Source organism: Petromyzon marinus, chromosome 53, assembly GCF_048934315.1.
Source record: "Petromyzon marinus isolate PM22_M1 ecotype Great Lakes invasive population chromosome 53, UKy_Petmar_22M1.pri1.0, whole genome shotgun sequence".
NCBI lineage: Eukaryota > Metazoa > Chordata > Hyperoartia > Petromyzontiformes > Petromyzontidae > Petromyzon > Petromyzon marinus.
In genome coordinates this window covers 8,280,093-8,308,064 of record NC_133719.1, presented here as the reverse complement: position 1 = coordinate 8,308,064, position 27,972 = coordinate 8,280,093, and the positions used below count along the sequence as shown (strand labels likewise).

At 48.9% G+C, this 27,972-nt stretch overlaps 1 protein-coding gene across 2 annotated transcripts; it reads left to right on the top strand.

The window, feature by feature from the left end:
• Nucleotides 1-71: 71 nt before the first annotated feature.
• Nucleotides 72-27,972, top strand: LOC116953842 (protein phosphatase 1 regulatory subunit 14C-like). Of its 2 annotated transcripts, XM_032974100.2 has the most exons (4): nt 74-1,117; nt 9,481-9,564; nt 15,210-15,242; nt 16,435-21,807. In XM_032974100.2, exons 1-4 carry the CDS (start codon nt 920-922, stop codon nt 16,501-16,503), a joined length of 384 nt encoding a protein of 127 aa, XP_032829991.1. In that variant the 5' UTR covers nt 74-919; the 3' UTR covers nt 16,504-21,807. The 2 variants fall into 2 exon arrangements, with proteins under 2 accessions (XP_032829992.2, XP_032829991.1); XM_032974101.2 differs by lacking the exons at nt 15,210-15,242; nt 16,435-21,807 and adding an exon at nt 24,252-27,972 and having other exon boundaries at nt 72-1,117.

The following is a 27,972-nucleotide window of genomic DNA, read 5'->3' as shown; positions in this document are numbered from 1 at the left end:
TAGCTTTAACATCGTCACCAACACACCCTCCCTCCCCGTGAGAACTGGCGACGATGGTTGTGCCCACGCTTGGTGGAGTCGTGGCAGCAGTAGTAACACGTGTGTGAGCAGCTGTTCACAGGGCAGGCTGTGTCCGTCAGTCGCACGCTGTCTCTCTCTCTCTTCGTGTGTGTGCCTGTTGGTCTGTGTGTGTGTGCTTATCTCTTTGTCTCAGTTTCTTTTTGTCTCTCTCGGTCTATGTCTACCTGTCTATCTGTCTGCCTGCCTGTCCTTGACGGTCTCTTCGCCTCTCTATTTGTTGGGCTGTCTGCCCGTCCGACCCTACATCCGTCCGTCCGTCGGTCTGCCTGCCTGCCTGCCTTCCTGCCGAACTAATAGCCCAGTATCTGTCCGTCTGTCTGCTTTCCTGCCTTCCTGAATATCTGGCCGCCCTTCTGTCTGTACTTCCCATTCATCCATCCGCCCATCCCTCTGTCAACCCATCCATCTGCCTCTCTTATCTGCATATCTGACCGCCTATCCCTAAAACCCACCCACCCAAACAACCCCATTCATCCCCCATCCCCCTGCGTCTGTCGTTCTCTCCATATATATCTGCCTTGCGTCTTCTTGCCCGACAACTCATCCGGACATCCTCCTTCCGTCTGCCTATCCGTTCACCCGCTCTGTTGTCCATCTCATCCCTCTCGCCTCCCATCCACCCAAAGTTGACGCAATCCCCCACGTGCGTCCGCCCGTTCGCCCGCTCGCCCGCCTCAAGCCGCGTGAATCTATCGGTGTAACGGGGGACCCCCCCCAACCACCCACCCACCACGCAGCTCCGAGCGGCCGCAGTCAAAGCCTCTAAAACGTCGGCAGAGACGGACGGGGAAGGAGCCGAGAGGCAGGAAGAAGAGGGAGCAGGGGAAGAGGGAGGGCAATGGCTTCTGGCGGGACGGACACGGACACGGGGCCTGGCCGGGTTCTGTTCGAGGCGGCGGGACCCCAGCAGGAAGCTCACCCCGAGCAGCGGAGGCCGTGGAAGGTGACCGTCAAATACGACCGCAAAGAGCTGCAGAAGCGCCTCGAGCTTGAGGAGTGGATGGAGGCGCAGCTCGGACAACTCTTCCCCGGCGGGGTGAGTGATGATGGGAGCGGGTGGTGGTGGTGTGTGATGGTTGGTGGTGGTGTGTGATGGTGGTGTTGTGTGTGATGGGTGGTGGTGTGTGATGGGTGGTGGTGTGTGATGGTGTGTGATGGTGGTGGTGTGTGATGGTGGTGGTGTGTGATGGTGGTGGTGTGTGATGGTGGTGTGGTGTGTGATGGTGGTGGTGTGTGATGGTGGTGGTGTGTGATGGTGGTGGTGTGTGATGGTGGTGGTGTGGTGTGTGATGGTGGTGGTGTGTGATGGTGGTGGTGTGTGATGGGTGGTGGTGTGTGATGGTGGTGGTGTGTGATAGTGGTGGTGTGTGATGGTGGTGGTGTGTGATGGTGGTGGTGTGTGATGGGTGGTGTGATGGGTGGTGGTGTGTGATGGCTGGTGTGGTGTGTGATGGTGGTGTGGTGTGTGATGGGTGGTGGTGTGTGATGGGTGGTGGTGTGTGATGGGTGGTGGTGCGTGATGGTGGTGGTGGTGTGTGATGGTGGGGCGAGGGGGTGGTGATGGTGGGGCGTGGGGTGGTGATGGTGGGGGCGAAGGGGTGGTGGTGATGGTGGGGCGTTTATGAGATGGGGCGAGCGGATGGTGATGTTGACGTTCTACCGATGGCGGCGTTGGTAATCGTGACGGCGATTGTGCCATCTGTTGGCGATTTTTTCTTCTTCTTCTTGTTGAATTTTATCCGGCCGTCGCTCTGCTCGCTGTTGTGAGCTTCGCCTCCTCCCGTTTCTCACCCCAATGTTGAGGACGGGCGGTCCAACTGGTCAATCCCACCCGTTACAATGAGAGTAATCTTTAAAGCCTCACCCAGTGAGCATGCCACGTGTGAAGCTGGAAGTTGCAACCACATGTCGCAAAGACAACGCTTGTTTGTCGACCGGGGCAATTCCCCTGTCAGCGACATGCGCCTGCGTCCTGATGGTTTTTAAACTCCGCAGTTTTACGAGACGCACCCCCGCCCGCCTGCCACGCTATCCCCAGTATCGCATTGGAGATGAAACTGTAATGTTGGTGGTGTTGCAGAAACTCAATTCTGTATAAAAACTGCATTTTGTGATCTCCCCGCGCGCGCCTATACGTAGAGCACGGTTGGCTACGTACGGTGCGATAGAAGTTGAGCGTATATACATACACACATAACAAGGGGCCATTGCCCGAAACGTCGCCCTGTTATGTCTTTTCATGTTTAAGGCCGCGGTGTTATTGACCGAAGCGTTTTGAGTTTTCATCAATGGGAGAGGTCGCGGCACGGCGCTCGATCGTTACGTTGGCACGTGGGTCGATCCACTGCTGGATGGCAACCTCCTCACACCACGGTGGTTACACTGTAGCGGCAGGGTGGTTCTTCACCTGGGGTGGTTCTTCACCTGGGGTGGTTCTTCACCCGGGGTGGTTCTTCACGCGGGGGTGGTTCTTCACTCGGGGTAGTTCTTTACCCGGGGGTGGTTCTTCACCTGGGGGTGGTTCTTCACCTGGGGGTGGTTCTTCACCCGGGGTGGTTCTTCACCCGGGGTGGTTCTTCACACGGGGTGGTTCTTTACCTGGGGTGGTTCTTCACCCGAGGTGGTTCTTCACCCGGGGTGGTTCTTCACCCGGGGTGGTTCTTCACACGGGGTGAATCTTTACCCGGGGGTGGTTCTTCACCCGGGGGTGGTTCTTCACGCGGGGGTGGTTCTTTACCCGGGGTGGTTCTTCACTCGGGGTGGTTCTTCACACGGGGTGGTTCTTCACACGGGGTGGTTCTTCACCTGGGGTGGTTCTTCACCTGGGGTGGTTCTTCACCTTGGTGGTTCTTCACCTGGGGTGGTTCTTCACCTTGGTGGTTCTTCACCTGGGGTGGTTCTTCACCCGGGGTGGTTCTTCACCCGGGGTGGTTCTTCACACGGGGTGGTTCTTCACCTGGGGTGGTTCTTCACCCGGGGTGGTTCTTCACACGGGGTGGTTCTTCACACGGGATGGTTCTTCACCTGGGGTGGTTCTTCACCCGGGGGTGGTTCTTCACGCGGGGGTGGTTCTTCACACGGGGTGCGAGATGCCCTTTCTGGGGGTGCGAGACGTGGCCTGATATTTTTTTTGTAAGGGCCCGTCCATAAATGACGTCATGCACCTAGGGGGGGGGCGGGGGGGGTCAGACATTTGTGACGGGGGGGGGTGAGATATGTGACGTCACATCAAAATGCGCAACTTTAAATAAATATAGACAACGCGTTCTACTTAATTAAATAGACTTTTTAATAAATGTTTTCTCCTACAACATCAGAGTGCAGCGCGACATTAAATACGCACTACAATGACAATAGTTTAAAGCGATTTGAAGCATGTTTTATTTTTGGGGGGGGTGGGGGGGGGCAGAGCTTTGTGACGTCATATTTGAGGAGAGGGGGGGGGTCTAACTTTTTGTGACGCCGTGTGACGAAGGGTGGGAGGGAGGGGGGTCAAAAATCGTCCAAAAATCGCGTGACGTCATTTATGGACGGGCCCCCAAGGTAAATGATCGAAAACACAAATTTAGCACGGGCAAAGGAAGTGCAACTTTAATTGTTGTGCCGCCAACGCTGTAACGCGTCGGGCGAGCAGAGGTCGCGTGTTTTGAGTAAAGGTTCAGGAACCACACTGCGTGTCGCCTATCATTACCGCCTGTTTGCACACAAGAGGCCGCTTGCACTAGGGCTGAACGATTAATCGATGTCAAATCGATTAATCGCTCATTTGAAACAATGCGATTAGCGAATCGCAAAGGCTGCGATTTTTTTGTTGCAGATTTGAAAAATCCTATTACTTTCTTATTGGAATCGTAATATATTTTTGTATTATTACGACTTTATTTATTTAACTTAACAATTGTTCTATGTTCGATTGTTCTCGTTCTACTTAAACATTTTTATGAATACACGTTGGAAGCAATTCATATCTTTTAATTTCTCATCCTTGCATCAGAATATACAGTAAAACCTTGGATTGCGAGAATAATTCGTTCCGGAAACGTGTTTGTAATCCAAAGCACTCGTATATCAAAGCACTCGTATATCAGTTGTGATCACGTGACGCTCGGCAGACAGCGTATACGTACTACTCGTATTGCAAGAGACCTCGCTCGTTTATCAAATTAATATTTATTTAAAATTTTTACTCGTCTTGCAAAACACTCGCAGTCCAAGTTACTCGCAATCCAAGGTTTTACCGTATAGAGCAGTTCATATGTTGATGGTATCACGTGGTCATGCTCCATCACGTGTTTTAAATCTATTGCACGGTGAATATTGAACTGAAGCTTGACTTTAAAAAAAAGTTTTTTTATCGCAAATCAAATCGCAATATCTGTCAGAAAAATCGCTAATTTGACATTTTCCCCAAATCGTTCAGCCCTGGCTTGCACTAATCCAGGCTCCACCTTGCGAAACTTCCGCGAGCTGACGCCATCGGTTGCATTCTAGTCAATTTTATTTCAAAGGCCGTCGTGTTTTGCGCGTGTTAAACAGGTCCCTGCAGGGTGGGCTGGTAGGAACATTGGAATTTTTCGCAATTTTATTACACCCAACAGCACGAGATTTCACTTCGTTAAAGTATTGAAAGGGGACGGATGGACGGACACATTAATCTATTGCAGGCTGGTACACTCAGTTTACAGCTTCGTTCCTACCAGTATTAGGTCATTATTGATGTCTTACAGTTTATTTAACATTCCGTCAAATTACCTTCACGTTAAAAGAAAGAATTTCGTTTACATCCAAACATGAACCCCCTGGATGTAATTACCAGCGAAACGTCGTACTACTCAGATTGTGAATGTTGCGGATTTACTCTCCAACGCACCGGTGGGCTGAAGTAGTAAACTATTTGGCGTTTTGTTTACGTGACAAATCCCCTTTACTAATTGGCCGTGTCGGGTGGTGGAGGGTTACGACACATTCATAAATAACGCGATCTAACCCAAAAACCTTTATTATGAATAATATTTGGTCGCGAAAAGCCTGCCACGTGTTAAATGAACTGATAGCCACGTCACCCGAGCTCAAAAAGGGCATCTAAGGCATATAAAAAACAAGGGGAAATAGCAATACTGTACAGTACCAGGATATACAGTGCAAATAAATACGAAAGTGCGATAATCTTAGGTCATCGTCAGTCCATTGCCGGTTGGAGGCCCTCCCCAAGCCTCCACCATCTCGCGATGTTAAAGTCCACCCAGCAGCTGCGCACGAGATGACTTCACCGCTCCATCTCCTCCGTTCCAACGTCAGTCTCGGACGCGTTCAAAACCTTGGCTGCCACTTCATTGTTACTCTTGACCATCGGCCACTGCGCACAAGCTCACCGTCCACACGTCCTGCCCAAGCCCATTTAGTTTCATTTTAAAGAGGAACGGGTAAAAGATACAGTTAAAACCTTGGATTCCGAGAATAATTCGTTCCGGAAACGTGTTTGTAATCCAAAGCACTCGTATATCAAAGCACTCGTATATTAGTTGTGATCACGTGACGCTCGACAGAGTATATGTACTACTCGTATTGCAAGACCTCGCTCGTTTATCAAACTAATATTTAAAAAAATTTGCTCGTCTTGCAAAACACTGGCAGACCAAGTTACTCGCAATCCAAGGTTTTACTGTGTATATATATTCCAGCTGACGTCATCACTCCCAACGCCTCGGTGGGCATCCTTTCAGATGTGTTCCATCCCTTCACCTGCCACTCCATCATTATGCTTGACCTTCAGCTAGCAACCTTCTATCCACCCCACGTGTTCCTGGCCAAGCCTGGTTACTTTAATTACCATATTAAGGGGGAAATCATAATCGCGATCAATAATGAAAGTCAATACTGCGTACCATGCCGTACAAGCAATTTCATTACGGAGTTTAAGTAGGGAGAGATCCCAGCTGACGGTGGCAAATTGGATAATCCCGGCGCGCGCACGCACTCATGCTGAGCCGTGCTGCCGCGAAGAGTGGGAGGCCGGAGGTCAGTATCAAGTTCTCGCGCGGGCGACTTGAGAGTGGCTCTCGGGGTGATGCTTTCGATCGCCGTAGCTGTTGAGAAATGTGCTCACCAATCGATTATCGCGCTTTGTGAAAACGAAAAAAAGCGGAATAAAAACTCAAGCGCGCCGATATGATTCACGGAGAGATGTTGCTGTATTGAGGTTTCGCTGAGACACAGAGAGAGGGACACATGGATTGTATGTTGAACTTCTTTTGCAACGTACCTAGGCAACCATGCTAATCGGAGGTACAAGCTAGAGACGTCTTATGGACTGTTAGGAAAAATTAAGGGGCCTTGGGCAGGATACATCACGGCTAGGAGGGAGGATGATGGCCAAAGGTCAAAAATAACAATGGGAGTGGCAGCCGAGGAACGGAAGGCGTCCGAGAATAATACGTTCGCCCAGGAGGAGATGAAGCAATGAAATTTGTTGTTGTGCACGGTGGATTATGACATCACAAGATCGCGTGAAGTGGCGGTAGCGGCGGCTTGTGCAGAGGCCTTGATCATCTAGCAGCGGATTGACCACGGCTGCCCGTGATGTTGATGATGGCGATGACTGACTGTCAGCGGTGCTAAATTTGATGATTCGAACCGGACCACCAGATGTGTGTGACTTGCAATAAGCGTTGTGCGTGTGAAAATAGAATGCGCTCGAACAGGAAGGGCATGCGGTTTGACTCCTCGATATTTCTGCTCTGCCTTGCAGCTGATAACAACGCCGTGCCCAGCTGTGGTTTGGCGTATGTTCTGCTTTCCTTCTTAATAAGCTAATGGCAGGAGTTCACCCTCAATTGCATTATTGGTCCTCGTTAGAAGGTCAATTTGCCTTATTCTAATGTGTTCAGGATTGCTTTAGGAGAGGCCGCTAATTATATTGCCGCATGAAGAGCTAATTAAATTCATAGACATACGCAGAAAGCTGCATGTGTTTTTTGTGTTGCCTTTGCATCGGGGTTTGTGATCCGCATAACATAAATCACGTGGAAATCTGCGCCGTGCCTGGAAAAAATGGAAGAAACTGGAAATCTACGCCAATTGTGTTGTTCGGAAAAATGAAACGAATGGTAAAAGAGAGGAAGGCCGAGCATAGGATTACTTGACGACATCATAAGAGATTGGTGGCAGAAAGATGTGGCCACGACTTGATCATAATGGCACAAGACAGAGAAGAAAGTGGAAATAACAAATGACAAAATGCGCAATGGACATCTATGGGTTATCTTGGCATGGATTGTTTTCAGTTTCATTTATTTTGGTATAGCCCCGTGAGCCATTTGGCTCTTGAATCGGGTGCAACCACAACAAACAAAAAACACCAACAAGAAAAACATCTTAAAGTGACTATGTGCCTGTGCAAACGGAAAATCCAGGAAAAAAACAGCAAAATATTCCTGAAAAAAGCACCGTACACCAACGCTGAGTGCAAAAATCCCAGTGGGATGCAAGTGAAACAACAACAACAACAACCACAAGAGAGCTTTAGATTAAGGCCATCAGTCTAACTCCGTACTACAACAAACAAACATGGCCAAACCAAAAAAACTTTCCGAAATCACCAAAATGGTGATAATATGGCTCTATAATGTACTGTTCATCGCAGATGGGTGCAAGATCTTAACCTTAATAATCATTTTGATTATAAGCTTTCGTGACTGCAGTAATTCATATTTTTAGGTCTTTCGGTAAAGTCGCATTGAAGGGAAACAATAAAATAATAAAATATATATAAAACAATAAAAATTCTCACGACGTTTCGACCATAACACAAACGGTCATCATCAGGTGTGAAAAAACCAACGGCAAGAAACATTTGAAAGAAGTGGTGGTTTTTACTTATTTATTTTACACGGTGTTTGCATTTACTTATTTATAAAAAAAAACGTTAGCACAACGGGCAGCGATTTGGCAGTTTATTTAGAAGAACGGGTCCATCTATGTTCTGAAAAGAGGAGGGGGGAGACGAAAAATTAATGCATGCTGTCTGAAAGCCACCGTAAGCGTGAACAATCAATTAAGACCTGAAATGGTTTATCAAATCTTTCCAATGATTGCTAAGCCAGAATCCATCTTCTCGGTTGAAATTGTCTCTGTGCTTGTATATGTGGATAGCCTAATGAACGAATCTCTCATGGTAGCCAGATGGCTTACAAAGAACCTCTGTCTTGGAGAAGTCAATGTCATGTGAGCCTACTGAATTATAACAGTGATCTGCCACGGCCGAGGTGTTGGTCCTACCGTGTTAATAATCATTTGAAGTTGTAACACGCCGCACGGTATTCACTCTCTCGCTGTCTTCGAGAGCGGGTGACTCAGAAGAGCGAGGAGGAACCACAGACGAGCGGCAAGGCAGCCAGGCGGTGAGCTGGCGTCACAGAAAATTGACTAAGCTCTGCGATTCTCTCTATAGTAAGATGTAGTGAGTTCAATAACGAGCACTTAATTTAAACAAGTCAGAGGCAACCGGAGCAGCAGGAGAAAACCCAACCGTGCGAGAGGACAACACGCCATCCCATAAAGGTGGACAGGGGCGGAGCCAGGATTTTGACTTTGGGGGGGGCTGACTTCAATATTCTGAGATATCCAGTGGTTATGTTTTCCAATGGGCGCCACAAATGTATAAAACAAATTTTATTGGATTTGAACGCGGAGTTTATTAATAGGTCGGAGCCGCTGATGTGGCTAATAAGTTCGATAAGTTCGAAAGGTTGCCGCTCAAGCAGCCTGCAGGGCAGCACAAGGTGGCAGCCTGCAGGGCAGCACAAGGTGGCAGCCTGCAGGGCAGCACGAGGTGGCAGCCTGCAGGGCAGCACGAGGTGGCAGCCTGCAGGGCAGCACAAGGTGGCAGCCTGCAGGGCAGCACGAGGTGGCAGCCTGCAGGGCAGCACAAGGTGGCAGCCTGCAGGGCAGCACGAGGTGGCAGCCTGCAGGGCAGCACAAGGTGGCAGCACAAGGTGGCAGCCTGCAGGGCAGCACGAGGTGGCAGCCTGCAGCATTTTGCAGCAGCCGGATATCCGGTTATCCCGATTACCGACTTTCCAAAAATTTCAGGGGGGGCTAAGCCCCCTCCCCAGCCCTCCCTGTGGCTCCGCCCCTGCAGGTGGAACAGATGCAGATCAGTTCCCACTTGAGCTGTACTGCATTCACCTGGCGATCCAGGGTGTGGCACCCCCTTAACGCCCAACAGGATGGGAGTTTCTCGACATCTGTGCGGTGATCCGCCAAACCCTCGCTGCTGCTGCTGCTGCCTCCACGGTGCCGGATGACAGGCAGACACGTGCAGCAGCATAGCCACCACCGCCACCACCACCACCGCCTGGCTGGTAATGGGAGATCTGTGTGTGTGTGTGTGGTGCTCAGGAGGCGGACGTCCCTGATCTGGAGATCGATGTGGAGGAGCTCCTGGAACTGGACGAAGATGAGGACAAGGCGAAGAAATTGCGGGTATGATACCGCCACCACAGGCCGTGTAAATTACCGACGTGTCTCCCGCGTGCGTGGACGCGGGAGACACTATTGTTTGCCGTGCTCGGGAATACAACCCAGGTCGCCGGGTTCGCAGTGCCCTAATCACTACGCCACAGACCCCCACAGAGTTGCTCGCTATTAGTACTTGCCCCAATATTCCATGTGGAATATGCAGGAGACCTTTGTGTATTGTGGCGATGCCATGGTGGAGTGGTTAGAGAACTGCACTCTGAACCCAGCGACCTGAGTTCGATTGCCGGCCATGGATAACATAACACTATGTAACACAATTTTTGTACGTGGGTGTTATTTTCTAATTGCTTATGCCTCAAAAGTATAGAAAATGGCTATTATTCCCAACAAACTTTGCTTTTGTGAACAGCACTTCACGTGAAGGAATGACACAAATGCACACCACGTTTTCTCATTGAAAATAAGTAAATTTCAAAATATCACTGTCCTGGTCACAAAAGCAAAGTTTGTGGGGAATTATAGCTATATTCTGTACTTTTGAGGCATAAGCAATTACAAAATAACACTACCCAGGAACGAAACGTTTTTTTTGTAATCGGCGAGTGATAGCTGAACCTCGCCTAGGTCGATACGGCCTTAAATGAGTACTTGGTGCAGTGTGTAAACATAACCATGGGGGAGGCAAAGCGGCTGACTCTCGCGATAGCCACACCAGTCCGTCATGTGCCATGCACGCTCAAAGCACTTGCCCCCGACAGCCTGCTAAAGGCCACATTGAAGCTTTGGAGGGGCGGTGGGGGGGGGAGTCCACTTGGAGGTTGTTTATAAAACCACAGGGGCAGTTCCGTCCACAGCGGTACTTTAGGTAGCTTTACACGATGGTTAGGCAATTTGCTAACATATCAAAAATAATTACCTGCAATCATCGCTCGCTCCTGTGAACACACGGCAGGCACCGTCAACTTCAATCGCTACCAATGAGATCTTCTCTCAAAACTGCTCTAGAGGAGTTGTACACCCCTAGCTGCCACTGCTATTCATTGGCGTAAAATAAAATAGAATGTTTCGCTCCGGATGACGCTGCAAAGTATTATCTGTATTTTGATTTAGCGTGCTGATCTTAAAGGTGCATTGAAAAATTTGATACTCCGACTGATGCTTCTGTTGTTGTGGAGTAACTCATGCAGCCAGCTATGGCTCTAGGGTTTGGTGTTACATGTTATTTATGTAGTTTATTGTAAAAAGTTCGGTCACAGTCCCTATGATCACTGTTACATTGCAATTATGGCTTAATTTTTTGGTGATTTCGAAAAGTTTTTTGGTTTGGACATGTTTGTTTTGTTGTAGTACGGAGTTAGACTGATGGCCTTAATCTAAGTTTTCTTGTGGTTGTTGTTGCTATTTCAATTGCATCCCACTGGGATTTTTGCATACAGCGTTGGTGTACGGTGCTTTTTCAGAAATATTTTGCTGTTTTTTTTCCTGGATTTTCCATTTGCACAGTCAACACATAGTCACTTTAAGATGTTTTTCTTGTTCATGTTTTTGTTTTTTTGGTTTGTTGTGGTTGCACCCGATTCAAGAGCCGAATGGCTCACAGGACTATACCAAGATAAATAAATAAACTTAAACTGAAATAAATAAACTGAAACCGTCCTGAAATAGAATGGTGAGGCTTTCCAGGGTAAATAGGCAGAGCAATAATAACAGCCCTTTGCAATAGTGTAGGGAGACCCCATGGAATCGTAGCATTAGCAAGGGCACAGGAGATTCCATTAGTGAAGCAATCATTCAATGTCGTCTATTTAATAACGCCGACCAGAGCCCATTTGAGGGCTCTCACCACACCTCTCTCTCTCTCTTCCGAGTGGGACTCAAGGGAGACCTGGGTGACCCAAGCGATACAGCGCACGCGCGATGCACGGTCAAACCAACGTTGCTCGGCGATAGGAGGACAACGATAGTGATGTTAAAGCAATTTGTAGCGGGCACAATAATTCGCGGACATGAATGACCGTGACCGGGGTGCGGAGGCAAGTTCAGCGTCGCTTGAAAGCCAGGCGGGAGGGGCGAGGCCTTTATTAAAGAGGTGGCTCTTGATAATCGACGCAGACTGAACTCCGCTGTGAATTTGCACGGGGATGATGGGGGCGCCTTCCAGACGGTGTTTTTGCCGCCACGGAGAAGCTATGGGCAGTGACAACGGGCCCCCCACCCGGTCCTCGGTGTAGAGAGGAGGTCGTGAGTTGTGCCGCTTCTGCTGTGGAGCGTTTCACCGTGAGCTGTCGTGCAGGAGGGGTGACGGGAGTGGAGAAATGACGCCTGGCAGTGCTCACGGTCCTAGTTCTTGGTGTTGGGAGGAGGTTGTAAGTCACGCTGCTGTAGAGCGTTCCACCGCCAGATATACAAGGTGGTCCAGATGTCTTGTGACACCCCCCCCCCTCCCCCCATTTGATTCTCTAAGTAAGGTTTATTTATTTAAAACTGAAATTAATATGCAATGTTCGGCGTCAATTCATTGGAAGTAAAGGGGGGGGGGGGGTGTCACAAGACATCTGGACCACTCTCTAGTGCAGCTTCTTGGGAACTGCAGTCCCATCGTCCCTTCTAGCGACGCGTCATGCCCAAGCCCCGCCCGCTCTTCACTTCACCTCCGAAATCCGCTCTTCGTGTTGCCGTACGAAAGAAGAAGGGCAAGATTCCACGCTAGCTGCTGCGGCACCCCGGTTGGATTACGGATTAATTAAGGCGGGGAAGAAGGCTTAGCCGGCCTGAAATAACACACCAACCCAGCACTTGCCGCGTGCACAACCCTCGCCACCAAACAGAGAAAACGCACCGCACGAGTCTCCACGAATGCCCGTAATTTACGGCCGGCGTACCTCATCGCCAATTCTAAACATTGCGGTCAGCAAGCGAGGGAGAGGGAGGGGGAGGGGGGAGGTTGGGGGTGATGTCGCAGTTAGAGCCGGCTGCCCGACATTGCGTCGGGCAGAGATTTTTGTGGCCTTGCCCTAAGAAGGCAATTGCTCGTGCCGTTTTCACTTTAATGGGTCACAGACTGCAAGGGCAAGTGCCGTTAATGGCATCTTTGTGTTTTGGTTTTCTGATGCTTTCCGGCCGGAGGTCGAAGGCGTTCTTGCAGCGGTTCTCACCCGGTGGGTCGCGCGGTTTCCGTCTAACAGGAGGGGCTTTTCTGGGGGGCGGGGTAGGGGGAAGTTGGGGGTAGGCTACGGCATGGATACCGTGCAGGGTTAGGATCATAATACCGTCAGACATCCATTTGTCTAGCCGTCTGTAGCTAGGGTTCAGGGTAATTCAAGTAATGATATTGAGTGAAGTTTTAGTTTTTTAAGTTCCGTTGCTGTTCGGGACTTGCACTTTAGCAAGAAGAAAAAAAAACAGATATTGAGTCAAGGTTTGCCCTAAACTTGGTTTTAAGAAACCAGCGATAACGGGTTGTCTCTTGCAGCCAAGTGGATGACACATCTCGCCATGTGATTGCCTGGCTCGCGACTGAAAGGTCACATGGTACAATCGCGGTCAGGGGGTCGACTCGCAGCCCGTCGTCCCTCTGGCATTGGTAAACAACAACGATAACAAAAAAATGAGCACCGGTTTTGTGGGGGAAGTTAACCGTGGTTGTCCTATGGGATGACTGCCCTGAAGCGCTCTTGTGGCTCGCAGACCTGGCCACGTTGCCACAGGGACGAATAGAATAATGATGATTGATAGTTAGCAGCTGAGGAAGTCTCAACAATGCGGTCCGTTGTTATGAATCTATAGCTTTGGGAGCTAGGTCCACGAGCCCATGGTGGGAGATGTGTGGCTCCCAGCCGTCGCCAAACAGGAGACGGCTTGTACACAACGCACGTGTGTAACGCGTGACGCGGACCGCGACGGCCCACCGATTGACAAACGCCTCTAAGTTGCGTTGTCATCTTGTTGGCAGAAAGCGAGACGTTTTAACGCGCAAGTTCTCGCAGCTGCTCTTAACCTGGAGCGCACCTCCCCTCCCCAGCCTCACCCGGGTAGCATTGCCTTCGCCACGCACTACTGCGGGCATGTTCAGGAAAAATGAGACATCTCTCTGCATGCCTTACCACTACTTGCATCATCAGCAGCAGCCGCCACGATGTACCTACTTGCCAGAATAGAACCACAATAACTTGCTGGTCTCGCCAAGGGACATAAACCATCACACGAACTCCGGTCATCCTCACAGCAGCAGCAGATTTTGGCTGCTGGCCATCGAACAAAGACGGTCACCGCATCGCGCGCTTTCAGGTGCGCTTCTGCGACCGTCTGGAACGCTCTTCCCTCCAATATTAGGAGGCCACTGGACCTATGCACTTTTAAAACTAGATTGAAAACTAATTTATCTTCTTGGTTCTTTCGGTAAAGTCACGTAGAATGAGAATAAAACAAAATAAGACGATGAAATTCTCACGACGTTTCGGCCACAACACAAGTAGCCTTCTTCAGGTGAAGGAACAGAACTGTCGGGATGACAGCGCTTCAATGAACGCTGCTAAGATTCGCAGCGTCTTTTAAGCTAGGTGGGAGAAGTAAAGCACCTCGACAAAGGAGTTTACATATCAAACAGGAGAATTTAGCATTGAAATAGCTGTGAATGCTAAATTCTCCTGTTTGATATGTAAACTCCTTTGTCAAGGCGCTTTACTTCACCCACCTAGCTTAAAAGACGCTACGAATCTTAGCAGCGTTCATTGAAGCACTGTCGTTCCGACAGTTCTGTTCCTTCACCTGAAGAAGGCTACTTGTGTTGTAGCCAAAACGTCGTGATAATTTTATTGTCTTATTTTGTTTTATTGTTTTATTCTCATTCTACGTGACTTTACCGAAAGAACCAAGAAGATGAATCCTTGCAGTCACGAAAGCTTTAAATCGAAAAATGAAAACTAATTTCTTTAGAACTGCTTTTTGTATTTAGTTTGGTGTCCTTCGCCCGCACCTCCGATGAGCATGGTTGGCTACGTACTGTGCGAAAGAAGTTCAACGTACTTACATATATACATAGCGCACGTATTTTGTTTTAAGAGTACCGTAAATCTTGCGTCGCTCTACTCTATAGAATTAACTTCCCACACGAAGCTGAAGGGTATAATAAAAAAGTTATTTGTCATTCCACTTGAGGATGAAGGCCTCCCCACGCCGTGTCGGTTAAGCGCACCACCTTGGACAGTGCAGGTCGATGAAGGGGAAACCCAAGAATTTGGATTCATCCATAATGAAGGTTCTTTTTGGGGGGTTTAGATCGCGTAAATATATAAATGTGTCGTGAAACCCGCCACCACCCGACACAGCCAACTAGTAAGGGTTGTCACGTAAACAGAACATGCCAATTTGTACAGCACACTAGTACAGCACACTAGTACAGCACACCAGCACACCGGTGTGCTGTACTAGTGACCAATTTATGCGATCTGACCCAAAAAAAAACCTCTCATGGATGATATTGCTCGCGAAAGCCTACGTGTTCAATTTGGATTCAGATATCACTCGACCGAGTTGATAGCACAGTGTGCTAACCTACTGCCCCACCACTCTCCCATAACGATCTAGCGCTTAACGTGCTATACTTTCTAACGGTGATCGATGTTCATCTCTCTTTTTCTCACTTGCAGGTGATCCTGCAGGGCTGCAGTAAAAACCCAGAGGTGAATGTTTATCTTTACTCATGGGAATGCTTGTTGTAATTGTGGTGTAGTGAATGCCCGCATGGTGAATGTATATTGAATTCCTGCGTAGTAGTCAATGTATAGTGAATGTCTGTGTATTAAATGTCTGTGTAGGGACTGTATAGCGAATGTCTTGTGTAGTATATGCATCGTGATTGTGTAGCAAATGTACAGTGACTGTCTGTGTGTTGATGGGTCGTGTAAGAACTACCTACGCCCTAGAGACAGACGCGTGAAGGAGGCGTTGTCCGCTTTAGTTTCCACAACGAGCCTCGCGCGAACCACGTGCGAGGCTCGGGATCCGAGGGATTTTTTTGCGAACGGCTCGGGCGAACTGACCCGAATCACCCACCACCCTGCCACCCCCACCTCTAAACCAGTTAAAATTCCTCCGGCTCACCGATTATTGTCACCTGCTTGCGGTCTATCATTCACAGCTGCTCATGTTGGTTTTTTTTTTTTGGGGGGGGGGGTGGTCAGCGTAGGCCGTGGGACAGCAACGAGTGTGGAAACTACCCTTGGTTGACGTTCAGCCCACGCTATGCAGACTGCTGCCGCTTGCATGCTCGTGTGTCGGCCGCGACAGCCGCGCGAACGGCACGGGCGGTCGAAACAGCGGAGCGAGTTTTCTTGAATCCCCCTTCGCCTCGCAGAATAAATGGGTGCGCCGCAGCCGATCGATCGGCAGGCCGCGTGTGGTGGGGCAAAGCGTGGGCGACTCCCAGCCCTTCCGAGACGCCTGGCGAGCACGGAAGAGCGGGTCAAAATTTTCGTTTCCGTAATGGAATCAAATAAATCGGTAAAACAATAAAAATGACCGTTTAAAATCGCAGAGCGGAAGACTCGAAACCCAAATGCCATTGTGGAAGGAGGAGCTCTGTAGTGGAGGCCCCTTCCGCCAGCGGTGGCGTGAGCGGGCAGTTGCAGGGCCGCGCCTCTGCCGTTTAACATCGTGCCCTTCGATTGTGCAAGCGTAAGGGCGGCCGTTTGCGCGAATACTGCTCCAAGTCTCGGTATTCGTCGTGTCTCCCCGACCTTTCCCGTCGCCCCTTTGGGGGGGCTGGGGGCGGCGGGGCGAGGGGGGGGGGGGAGCATTATCGGCGTTGTCCAGAGGGGCCGTGCGAGTGACCGCCGGCGTTGTTGCGCTGCGTTTCTTCTCCGTTGCGTCCAGGGCTTCATCCGTGAGTTGCTGCAGAGGCTGAAGAGTGTTCGCAAGCTGAGCACGCCGCAGAAGAAGTGAATCCCCGTGTGCGGCGCGCGGTGATGAACGACGCGCTTGAACGGCTTCTTTCGCGTCCCCTTGCCGTAGCCGCATAGGCAGCGTCTTAAAGAGGAAAAGATCAAACACAACGGACAAAAAGTCAATCAAAGTTTCTTTAATCAAACGTATTGCTCTGGCCGTAATTCGCACTCTCATAAGCAAACGGGAAATGCATTGAAGTTGTTGTTTTTTTTATTAAGCAACTGCTACAGGAGCTCTCTCTGGAGCTCTTGGTCATGGAGAGGCCATTCCGCCAGCAGTGGCGAGAGCAAGAAATTGCAGGGATGCACCTTTACCTTTTTTAAAAAAAGACCGAGGCACCAGGCCCCGGTGCGTTGTGAATTTATGACTGACGGCAGCAGTCACGGCATTCGCAAGTCTTTCCAAAATTCTTACGTCACCTTCCACACGTGCGCGCACTTTTAAATCATCTCGATTTAAAACGAATCTTTTTAGAACTGATTTTTGTGTTTAGTTTGTTGTCCTTCCTCCCCCCCCCCGCCACACCTCCCAATTAGCAAGGTTCGGCTACGTACGGTGCGAAAGAAGTTCGACATACACACATACGCGCTTGCATTCCGCTCTGTTGAGACGCCACCAGTGCGATCCTACAGGCGTTCAACGCGGCCACAGGGAGAAGAAGAAGCGTGAATCAACGTTTATTCTGGCAGATCTCTTCATGTATGTACGGGCTCCCAGATGACGGTCACGCTCGACATCGCAGCCTCGTCATCCACGTTTCCCAACGAAGGTCGACGGCGTGAATGCGCGAGTTTGTAGCACGTGGGCTTCCGAGAGCGATATTGTCCACGATTTGTTGTGGGGTTGGATCGCGTGGTCAGGCCTCGAGCTCTGCCCATCTGTCTCCAGTATGGCGACACGCCGACTCCCGTGAACATGATACAATTTGAACGAAACCTGTACTGCGATAGTCCTCCGTCTTGTTGTTGGTGTGCAGATCCCCTCCCGCAGGTTTGCAAGGCCACAATGGCACACAGAGGGATCACATGTCCTCACACCACGAGTCAATGCGGTTGTTAGTGTAAGGCTATTTGTTTCACGATGTGTCCAAGTGAGTTTCGCTTGCTGCGTGTGTGGAATATATGTTGGAACTTCTTTCGCACCGTACGTAGCCAACCGTGCTAATTGGAGGTTGCGTATCGGTGACAACGTTAGGTCGGTAACGCCTTGTAAAAAAATTAATACCGGGACTGGATTAAGTTTTGATGGACGGAGGGGGGGGCCTGTCCATGGCTGTTATAGTTTGTTTGCGTGGTGGGAGGGAGGGAGGCATTTTCTGTTGGTAAATGTGAACTTTCAAGCCAAATCAAAAGTTTTAACGAACAAAAAACAAGGTTCAGTTCGGGACACAGACGACAGTGTGATACGCAGAATGACGCTGTGGCATTACCTACCAGATTACACTGTATGGGGATGTATTATCATGCTGGAGTATTGCGTTTCAACCATTATAAAGCAGTCTTTTAACATGTATAAAATTATATTTATATTTGGGGTTCCTCAACATCCCATGTCTCGGGTTCTCGTTAATCCGGCCCTGGTTGAAAAAAAAATAATAATTGTATTTAATATGGCGCCAATCATGCAAATCGGATCTCAGAATCAGAATATTTCTACTGGAGGAATCCGATGAGCTATGAAGCTCTTTTTTACAGGTGTCCAGTAGGGGTGGGTGAGAACGTGACAACAACAAGCAACACAGAAGCACGATAGGAGTGCAAAGTATAGGTAGGGTAAATAAATCACTTAATAAAACATCCAAATGAAATGAAACTCTTTTTTTAAATTTCTTTTGACCAGGTAGAGCCCACTGAGCCGTTAGCTTCTTTTTCAGAAGCGACCTGGCCACAAATGATTATAAGCTAAGCGACGTAGCTTACCTCAAGTCGCTGAACAATGCGAACCATAGTTTAACAGTTTAACACGTAGTATTGTTCATAACAGAGGTTTTGGGTTCGATCGCGTTATTTTAAATGTGTCGCGTTCACAACAACAAATACCACTGACGTGACCGCCACAGAGACTCGACACAACAAGACAACTGGTTCGTGTGGGGCGTTGTGGTGGGGGAGGTAGGGGGGGAGTGACAAGTGTAACGCAACTTGTGTGCCAGGTCTCGCCTTGTCCAGGGCAAATGCCGTCTCAGTCTCCTGCAGCTGCGGTTTTCCCCGAAACTCATCGCTCAAAGGTGTCGCTCGTGTGCCTAAATGCGTCCGCTCACCCGGCTCGCAGAGTAATCGTAATGACAGAGTAGTAATAATAGCACCGACATCACTGGCGCGAGATAAATAAGGGGGGCTTCCTGCTGTTAAAATCTCAGTGCTGGTTTTTAGTCAAAGCCTTGGGGGGGTTTGGGCTTTTCCGTCTGCATATCTTTGGTACGATCCCGCCGGCGCGGGCAGTTTGAAACAACGGTGGAGAGGTTTCTTGAATTCCATGAGATGCCTCGTACCCGCGGATTAACGTCGTGCCGGTAGCACAATTATCCATAAAGAAAAAAAGTGGGAAAAGACCAAAAAATAAAAACCTCGCATTTTTATCATTGACCGTGTGTGGTTGTGTGAAATATAATCCAATTTGTGGTTGGGCCCACTGCTGTGTTAAGTTTTTATGACCTTTAGCTGTTGCGCCTGCGTTTTTTTTGGCGCTACGTCAACCGGTTAACTAAGCGTGTTCTCCATGGTAGACCTGCATGCTGGTGGATTCCTTTTCTAATACAAGTTGAGCAATGAGGTTTACGGAAAAACACTCGGTGATGCTGTGGTATGCAGCGCGATATAATTTTCACTTTAATTGTATCATCTGTATTGCCAATATATACAGGGTGTTAAATCGCTGTATCTCTGCAACCACAAACCGCCCATGAATTAAACTCTTACCACTTTAAAGGGCGGGGCATAGAGAGGGCGGGGCATAAGAGAGGGCAGGGCACAGAGAGGGCGGGGCCTAGAGAGGGCGGGGCCTAGAGAGGGCGGGGCATAAGAGAGGGCGGGGCATAAGAGAGGGCGGGGCATAGAGTTTAAAATGATGACCGCTAGATGCCTCTCCCAGCGCACAAACAGCCCCTAGCCTCGGTCATTGGCAAGACGGTGACCACCGCAACACAAGGGGCGTTTTGCGTTCTGCAGTTCAGCAAGACTGAATGCCTAATTGCGGTGCGGCGTGCGTTTCAACGGCGTTTTGGCATTGATACACCACTGTCAAAGAGCGTTCGTCGTTGGTGCCGATGATTTGAGGACACGGGCTGCTGTTGATGTAAGGGGAAGAGCAAAGGGTGACCAGGCACCTCAGAGCAAAGCGTGAGAAGAGAGGCGTTTGGGACGAATTCAACTATCGTCTCGATGTTGTCCGTACAGCAGGTGGAGGGCGCACGTAGAGCATTTATAAAATGGTTAGTACAACTTGATAACTCATTGAACCGTTTGTAACTTTTCGTGTAATTGTAACATGTTGCCATCGTGAAATATACTGCTTTGAAATTGGTTCCATCATTTTTGAAACGCCCCGTATATTTTAGTGCGTGATTGGCGTTGTTCGGTTCACTTTTCTACACATTTTCCAACATTTTTAAACGATATAATGTAATTTGTTTTTTTTACTAATAACCCTCCATCACCCAACTGAGCCAATCAAATCAAGCTGCCACGTGGGCAAATATCCCAAGAGATTTGTTTTTTTTTGTTATCAATGGGCCCAGGTGAGGCTGGATGTAACGTCCAGTGACAAACGCTCTCTGTTCCGTCCACGACAGCACGCGCGCTCAAAACACCACAGGGTCGTGAACTTTTGAAGCAAAGTCCGAACAAAACGTTGTCCCTTTGCGGCGGGAAACTTAAAAAAAAACTGTTTTGTATTTATGTATTGCTTTATTTATGAGTGACACTGTTTTATAAATAACTGCACTCCTGTTTATATTTTAGCCTGCTGTAAGTTACAAAGCGTGGCTATTGTTAACACTGTTTTTTTTTAAATATAGTAACCTAGCTGCCTTAGTGTACGTTATGTTTTGATGTTTAACAATGAAGGGGTTGAGTTTTACAGGAAAGCCATAACAGACGTTGCTGTGGCGGTGAGCAGTTGTGACGGCTCTAAGGTCACGTGGCGAGTCGCGGTTTCTCACCATCCCTCGGCTGATCTCTTGTCACGATTCTGGCTCACGATTTTTGGTTGGATGATTTTTTTTTAAACTTTGTCTCGTTCACGCTACCCCACCCCCACCCACCCCACCCACCCCCTGTCTCGTTTGTATCGTTTGTACTCCATGCCACGTTTGTATTTTGACTTCCTAATTTCACCCGTCTTGCTTTGTACAGTCTGTTTACGTAACGAGCATCTCATTTGTGGCGTCACTTAATAATAATGATGATGACATTCATAGCTGGACAGATTTTGCAGCAATTCGGGAGGTGCGGAGCCAGGCTCAGGTCTGCTCCAAAGCCCTGGGACCCAACACAGATGGAGGCCTTTTGATGGTTCTTGAAAGTCTGAGTGCGTTTGATGTTGCGGATGCCCCAAAAGGATTTAGAGAGCTCCACACCGAGGTGGCGATTGCTGAGAATCCTACAAAGTGCCATCACAAGGGGAGAACCGGACAAATAGACAATAATAGGGGGGTTTTCCCCTTTTTTTCCGCAACAAAACTGAAACCTTTTTAAGAGGAATCATGTCTGCATTAACCACAATACTTGTGGCATTGTCCTTGAAACTGATTGGTCCACACCAGAGACGGCTTTCTTTTGAGCCTCGTCTCAATTGTTGCCAGAAAAAATGGGGAAAAAACCCCTATTATTATATTTTGGTACTGGCAAAAGGACGCTTGTTTTTTTGCTGGTATTGAAACGGCCGTATGACGCATGGTCCCGTAAACTCAATTTCCCTGCTGTGCAAGCATACACGGGGTAAACCGTCTGGGTTGACAGGCATGTGCACAGCGCGACTCGTTTGTATGTTATTGTTTCGTTATTTTTAGTTGTTGCCTCAATTGGTGCCATTTCCCAAAACGAACAGCCGCGTGTAATTCTACGACAATTCGCACCTGCAATGAATCGATCCCCGCGTGTGCGTGATTCCGATGCAGTGTCTTCGCGAGCGCAACAATGCGTGTTTGGTTCTCCAAATCGATGCATCCTTTACGTGCCTCCCATAATCGGTATAATTCCTCGTATCCGTCACGATTACACATTCAATGTATTTTTCCGCTGGCAAATGGCAATAAAATATAAAGTACCAAATTTTCAGGGTCTCAAGAGATCCTCCACTGCAGCTCGAGGCTCTTGGTGGTGTTTGTGAGTTGTGATGACCTTTAGACCGCTGATGTGTGTGCGTGTGTGCGTACTGAAGAAGGGTCAGTGCCCGAAACGTCGCCTATTATATAACCGACAAAAGTGTTTTGTGAACTGTGCTTGTCCACCACTGCAGCGGCAGCGTCATCAAATAGTTACAGGGACTCCTCTACGAACGAGTTAGGTTCCAGAGGTTTGTTCGTAAGTCCAATTTTACTCCTGTCGATTTCAGACAAGTTGTAAGGCATGTACACTAAACACGGGAAATTACTTTTTAAAAAGTTGTATCATATCCTGTAGATGCCACTGGTTCTTCACGTTCTGCATGTGGAGATGGCACCACCACCATCTATTGCGCAGCGATTGAACTTTAACGACTCTCGTTCCGTAAAGGGAACTGGACATACGGACAGGTTTGTTCGTATCTCTGAAAGTTTGTAAGTCGAACGTTCGTAAGCAGAAAAGTCCCTGTTATACAGTAATCTTTTCAAACACGTCGCTCATAACTTCTACAATCCTCAAGCCTGACCCACGGGGTCACGGAGATGTCATTTATCAATGTTCCCATTGATAGTCGTAGGGGTTGCTGCAGTATGTACGTGTGTGTATGTTGAACTTCTTTTGTACCGTATGGAGCCAACCGTGCTAATCGGTGCGGAAAAAGAACCAACAAATTAAACACACAAAAAATGTTTTAAAGAAGTGAGTTTTCGATCTAGATTAATTAAAAGTGCATAGCTCTCGGTGGCCCCCTGATATCGGAAGGAAGAGCGTTCCAGACGGCCGCAGAAGCGCATCCAAATGCGAGTGATGGATGGCTACAGAGGGATTTTCTGCGTCCTGAGCGACAACGCACGACCACCACTTGAACACGCAATGTACCGCTGCTACAAGTGATCAACATGCACGTACAAAGATCCACCGTAATGTATAGCCTTTAGCAAATTGTTGGGTCGGGTGCTGTTAGTGAGCACCTATAAAGGCTGGTAGGGCACACGAAGGGGGTGGGTGGACAACACCCCGCCCGGCCGCCTTTGTCTCCCCAGTACTCATGTTTACACATCTCACCAGGTACTTATTCGAGGCTGAGTCGACCTAGGCTAGGCCCTGTGACCGGTTCAAATATTCCCCACAAATACATTAACAAAGACAAAGACCCCCCCCCCCCCACCTTTCGGCTTAACAGACTGTTGGGGCAAGTGCTGTGAGCGAGTAGCACCTATGAAGGCCGGCACGGCACACGAGGGGGGTGAGTAGCCAACACCACGCCCGACCGCCTTTGTCTCCCCAGTCGCCCTAGGGGAGGAGGCCCCAGGTCCGGTTCAGATAATCGTCACTTGGGTTTGCCACGAGCAGGACTCAAACTCAGGTTGCCAGGTTCGTAGCGCAGCGCGCTAACCGCTGCACTGCCACTCGCCACTATTGACAAACACAAAATAAAGACAAAGATCCCCCGTATAGCCTTAACAGACTGTTTGGGGCAAGTGCTGTTAGCGACCACCTATGAAGGCCGGCACGGCGCACGAGGGGGTGGGTGGCCAGCACCACTCCCGGCCGCCTTTGTCTCCCCAGTGGCGATGTTTTACGCATCGCGCCAGGTTACTCATTTGAGGCTGAGTCGACCCTGCAGTCGGCGCACATCCCCCCCCCCCTTCCTCGCCCACCAACAGCCCCCATCACTCAGTTCCTTGTACCTCCTGACCCCCCCCCCCCCCCTCTTCTCCTCCCCCCATGCAGTCTGCGGTCTGTCGGATGAAATTTCTTAACCGATGTCTCTCCCACCGCTCCGTCCGTCCGGTCGTTCTTGTTGATGAACAAAAATCGATTGTTAACGCGTTTCACTTTCAGCCGCACATCCGATGAGCACGGTTGGGCTTACGTACGGCGCGGAAGAAGTTCAACATACGTACATACACACGACACCTAACAAAAACAACAACTTCCGATTCACACATCTCATTACAAATACGGGTTGGAGACGTAGAGCACCTGGGCCCAACCACACTCCAAGCAGCGTGCCGATTGATGTAGGGAGCTCCAAAATTGTTAGGCTACTCTGGGGCCGTCCATAAATGACGTCACGCGATTTTGGACGATTTTTGACCCCCCCCCCCCCACGTGACACGGCGTCACAAAATGTCAGCCCCCCCCTCAAATATGACGTCACAAAGCTCTGCCCCCCCCAAATAAAACATGCTTCAAATCGCTTTAAACTATTGTCATTGTAGTGCGTATTTAATGCGGCGCTGCACTCTGATGTTGTAGGAGAAAACATTTATTAAAAAGTCTATTTAATTAAGTAGAACGTGTTGTCTATATTTATTTAAAGTTGCGCATTTTGATGTGACGTCACATTTCTCAACCCCCCCCCCCTCCTCGTCACACATTGTCACAAATGTCTGACCCCTCCCCCCCCCCCTCTAGGTGCGTGACGTCATTTATGGACGGCCGCTCTTCAAAATTATAGCGAGTATATGAGTAGAATTCTACGGAACAGACAGGGGATGGAGATGACATGTCATGGGAAGAGAGACAGGGAGGGAGTCACAGGCGGAAGGGGAAAGTCTTGAGCCTGGACTTGGGGTTCTCAGGGCGCCACGGTGACCAGATGTGAACCACCTCGCCATGCCTCCGATTAACACGGCTGGCTACGTACGGTGTGAAAGAAGTTCAACATACATGCAAACCGTGCTAATCGGAGGTGCGGGGTAAGAACAACAAACTGAACACAAAGCAGTTCTAAATAAATAAATACAATTTTCAATCTAAATTGTTTAGACGTGCACAGCTCCGGTGACTTCCTAATATCGGAAGGAAGAGCGTTCCAGACGGCCGCAGAAGCGCAATCTGAACGCGCGCGATGTGGTGACCGCCGTCTCTGTTCGACGGTTCGCCAAAAGCCCCTGCGAGGAATGACCGGAGTGTCGCGTGATGATGGTTTAGGCTCCTTGACAAGATCGGCAAAGGTTTTGTTGTTCGTGAATCAGCATTAAAATATTTGAACATGTAGAGGACTTGCAATGTCTAGGGAAAATGTTGGCCGTGACGGCTCACCGCCTAGCTGCCTTTCATTGAATTGTCTGAAAAAATCTTGCTATTCAGAGGACCTCTGAGCTCGGGCAATTGTTGGTGGCGCCGGCTCACGGCATGGCCTGCTGCCTTCCAGCTCGTCTGTGGTTCCTCAGCGATTGTGAGAGGCAACTTGCGGGCAAGACGACGACGACGCCACCAGTGCCAGATGAAGCGAGTGCGGCGCCTGTAGCATATGTTATAAAGGGGCCCCAAATAAATTTAAAAAACACGTAAATATTATAACACACATTTTTTTACTTGCATAGTAAAGTTATTGCATTTTTTTTCCATTTGCTATACAGCCAGATAATACGACAAATCGCTAACCTGAAACACCCAGTCGTTCATACAAGTTGAAGGCGGTATAGTACTATAGTAATAGAGCAAGTGCAGAATCACTGATCCGGAATTGATAGCTTGAAAGCGTTTAGCGCGGGGCGCTTGAAAGTGCGGGGCCCGTAGCTACTACACACGTAGCTACTTGTGCTACTAGGATAATCCGGGGTCACGCCGCTATATACACACACACACGACTCTCAACATCGTTAATCAGTAAATGATTTTCCGTTTGTGGTGACGGACACCCACATTTCCCCTGGAATAGTTAGCCGCGTGTGTGGGTGAGAGAGAGAGAGATATCGACTTAAATCTCCTTTCCGTGCCACTACCTCCGTTCCTCCGTACAGTGATGCAGAGCACCTCGCTCACGCAAGATTCAATGGCCCATTGACAACGGAAGTAATGGGCCATTAGCAATCACTCGGTGGATATTAATAAACGGGTGCCCCCCCCCCCCCTTCGCGAGAGAGGGGTGATAATGACGGTGATTTGTCGCGGCGCCCGTGTTTAGTCGCGGTATTTATAAACGCGTCCTTGGCACGGTGATTAGAGGCCACTCGAGGCGAACTTGACACGGACATTTGAGCGATCGTTTATAGACCAATATCATCATCTCGAGGGAACTCTCCGCCCGCCCCCCCTACACACGTAAACTAAACACGAAACCACATTATCTTTTTTTACCAGGTAAGGTCCACTGAGCTATGGAGCACTTTCAGGAGGGACCTGGCCACAAATAATAATACAACTAAGTGGTGTGTCATGTGGAAATTTGAAGCAACCAAAAAACTCTAAACGCGTGTGGCCTCGAAATGTGGAGGGGAAAACCGGAGGATACCGGAGAAAAATCCACGTGACAACGGGAAGACAGAGACACACAAACTCCAAATGTACAACAGGCTTGAGGGTAGGGATCGAATCCGCGATCTCCTGCATACCAGGCGAGGTAGTTAACATCTCACCTCCGTGGCACCCATGTCCTCGTGAATCAGAGGAGTTACATTATGTAAGCACTCATCTGGCTGATAACATCTTTATATAGAGAGGATCGCAGAGCGTATATTTTGAAGGGGGGGGAGAAATCTCATAACCACCCTGAATCGTGACAATTCATCGAATCGTCAGGGGTGATGATGCAGGGGTGAAAGTTTGCAACACTGTTCAGTAGCGTAGGATGTTATTAACGTAATATATTTAATTCCCATGAAATGCGTAATCTTAACGTTACACACGAGCACACAAAGGGCCGTGGCGACGTTTGGGAAAAATGTACTCGCATAGCAAAAATATTATCTTGAGTTGACCTGATCTATAAGTTAACGAACCGCTTGAATTGGTTACGAAAAAATATATATATATTTTTCCGAGTTACTCGAGATGCCATCTGAGTGGGGCATGCAGGCCTTTCCCAAAAAAATTTTGCGAGCAAAAAGTGAACACCATTTAGTCAACAACAAAAGATCTTGAATGACATGTTCCCATTGACTATAACATTTTTGATTGTTATATGTGTAAACACTTATTAAATAGATTTTAAAAAAAAATCTTTATATATATAGAGGACTGCAGAGCATGGGCAATTGTTGGTAGCACTGGCTCACCGCCTGGCTGCTGCCTCCCAGCTTGTCTGTGGTTTCTCCGCGATTTTGAGATGCAATGTCTTTGCATGACGATGCTATACAAAACTTAATCCTTTTTTATGTTTGGTGATCATATAAACTAAACATTTTTATTTTACCAGGTAAGGCTCCACTGAGCTATATAGCATTTTTTCAGAAGCGATCTGGCCACAAACGATAGCTCAATGAAAGTGGCTTGTCACACGGACATTTACAGCAGGCAAATATCCGAAACGCGCGTCGTGTTGGTAATTCAGGCCAGCCCATGCAGTGAAATCAGCGCTGGAAATTCGAGCCTCAGCCCGAATTGGCAGCCCCACTTGAGTTGACCAAACACAGGGGCACGCAGGGGCAGTGCATTCTCGAATTCCATGGTTCGTGGCACGTGGTATTTGTCACCTCCATTGATAAGTGTGTCAGCTACTGTAAACGTACCGCTTATACAGGGTGCTTACATTTATTTTTTAACACTTATATGGGACTATCGTTTTTTTAATGGAAAAACAACGGATAGGCACTTGTAACATGATAACACGCAGGGGCGGAGCCAGGGGGTGGGGGCTGACAGGGGTGACATTCTGCGTTTAAGTGTACGACACTCGGTCTGGCGGACTCCGTGCAACTGCATTGTCAGAGTGTGTCCGCCAACCGATGGCGTCAAGTTCAACAGCCTGACTCTCTAATCATTCTTGAAATAAAAATTTGTTGAATGTCACCCCGGCCTGAAATCCTGGCTCCGCCCCTGATAACACGTGTATGTTAATAGCTTCAAAAAGTCAAAGAGTCTCCGCTTGTTCGCCGTCGTTGTCAGCACGTGGCCTGGAATCTTCTCCAGGCCACGTGTTCGCCATCGTTGTCAACACGTGGCCTGGAATCTTCTCCAGGCCACGTGTTCGCCATCGTTGTCTACACGTGGCCTGGAATCTTCTCCAGGCCACGTGTTCGCCATCGTTGTCAACACGTGGCCTGGAATCCTCTCCAGGCCACGTGTTCGCCATCGTTGTCAACACGTGGCCTGGAATCCTCTCCAGGCCACGTGTTCGCCATCGTTGTCAACACGTGGCCTGGAATCTTCTCCAGGCCACGTGTTCGCCATCGTCAACACGTGGCCTGGA

Excerpts from the sequence above, each read along its gene's own strand:
- LOC116953842 (XM_032974100.2), top strand. The coding sequence starts at position 920 with ATGGCTTCTGGCGGGACGGACACGGACACGGGGCCTGGCCGGGTTCTG. Across the intron at positions 9,565-15,209 it reads ACAAGGCGAAGAAATTGCGG|GTGATCCTGCAGGGCTGCAG; the intron begins GTATGATACCGC and ends TCTCACTTGCAG. Across the intron at positions 15,243-16,434 it reads GCTGCAGTAAAAACCCAGAG|GGCTTCATCCGTGAGTTGCT; the intron begins GTGAATGTTTAT and ends CGTTGCGTCCAG.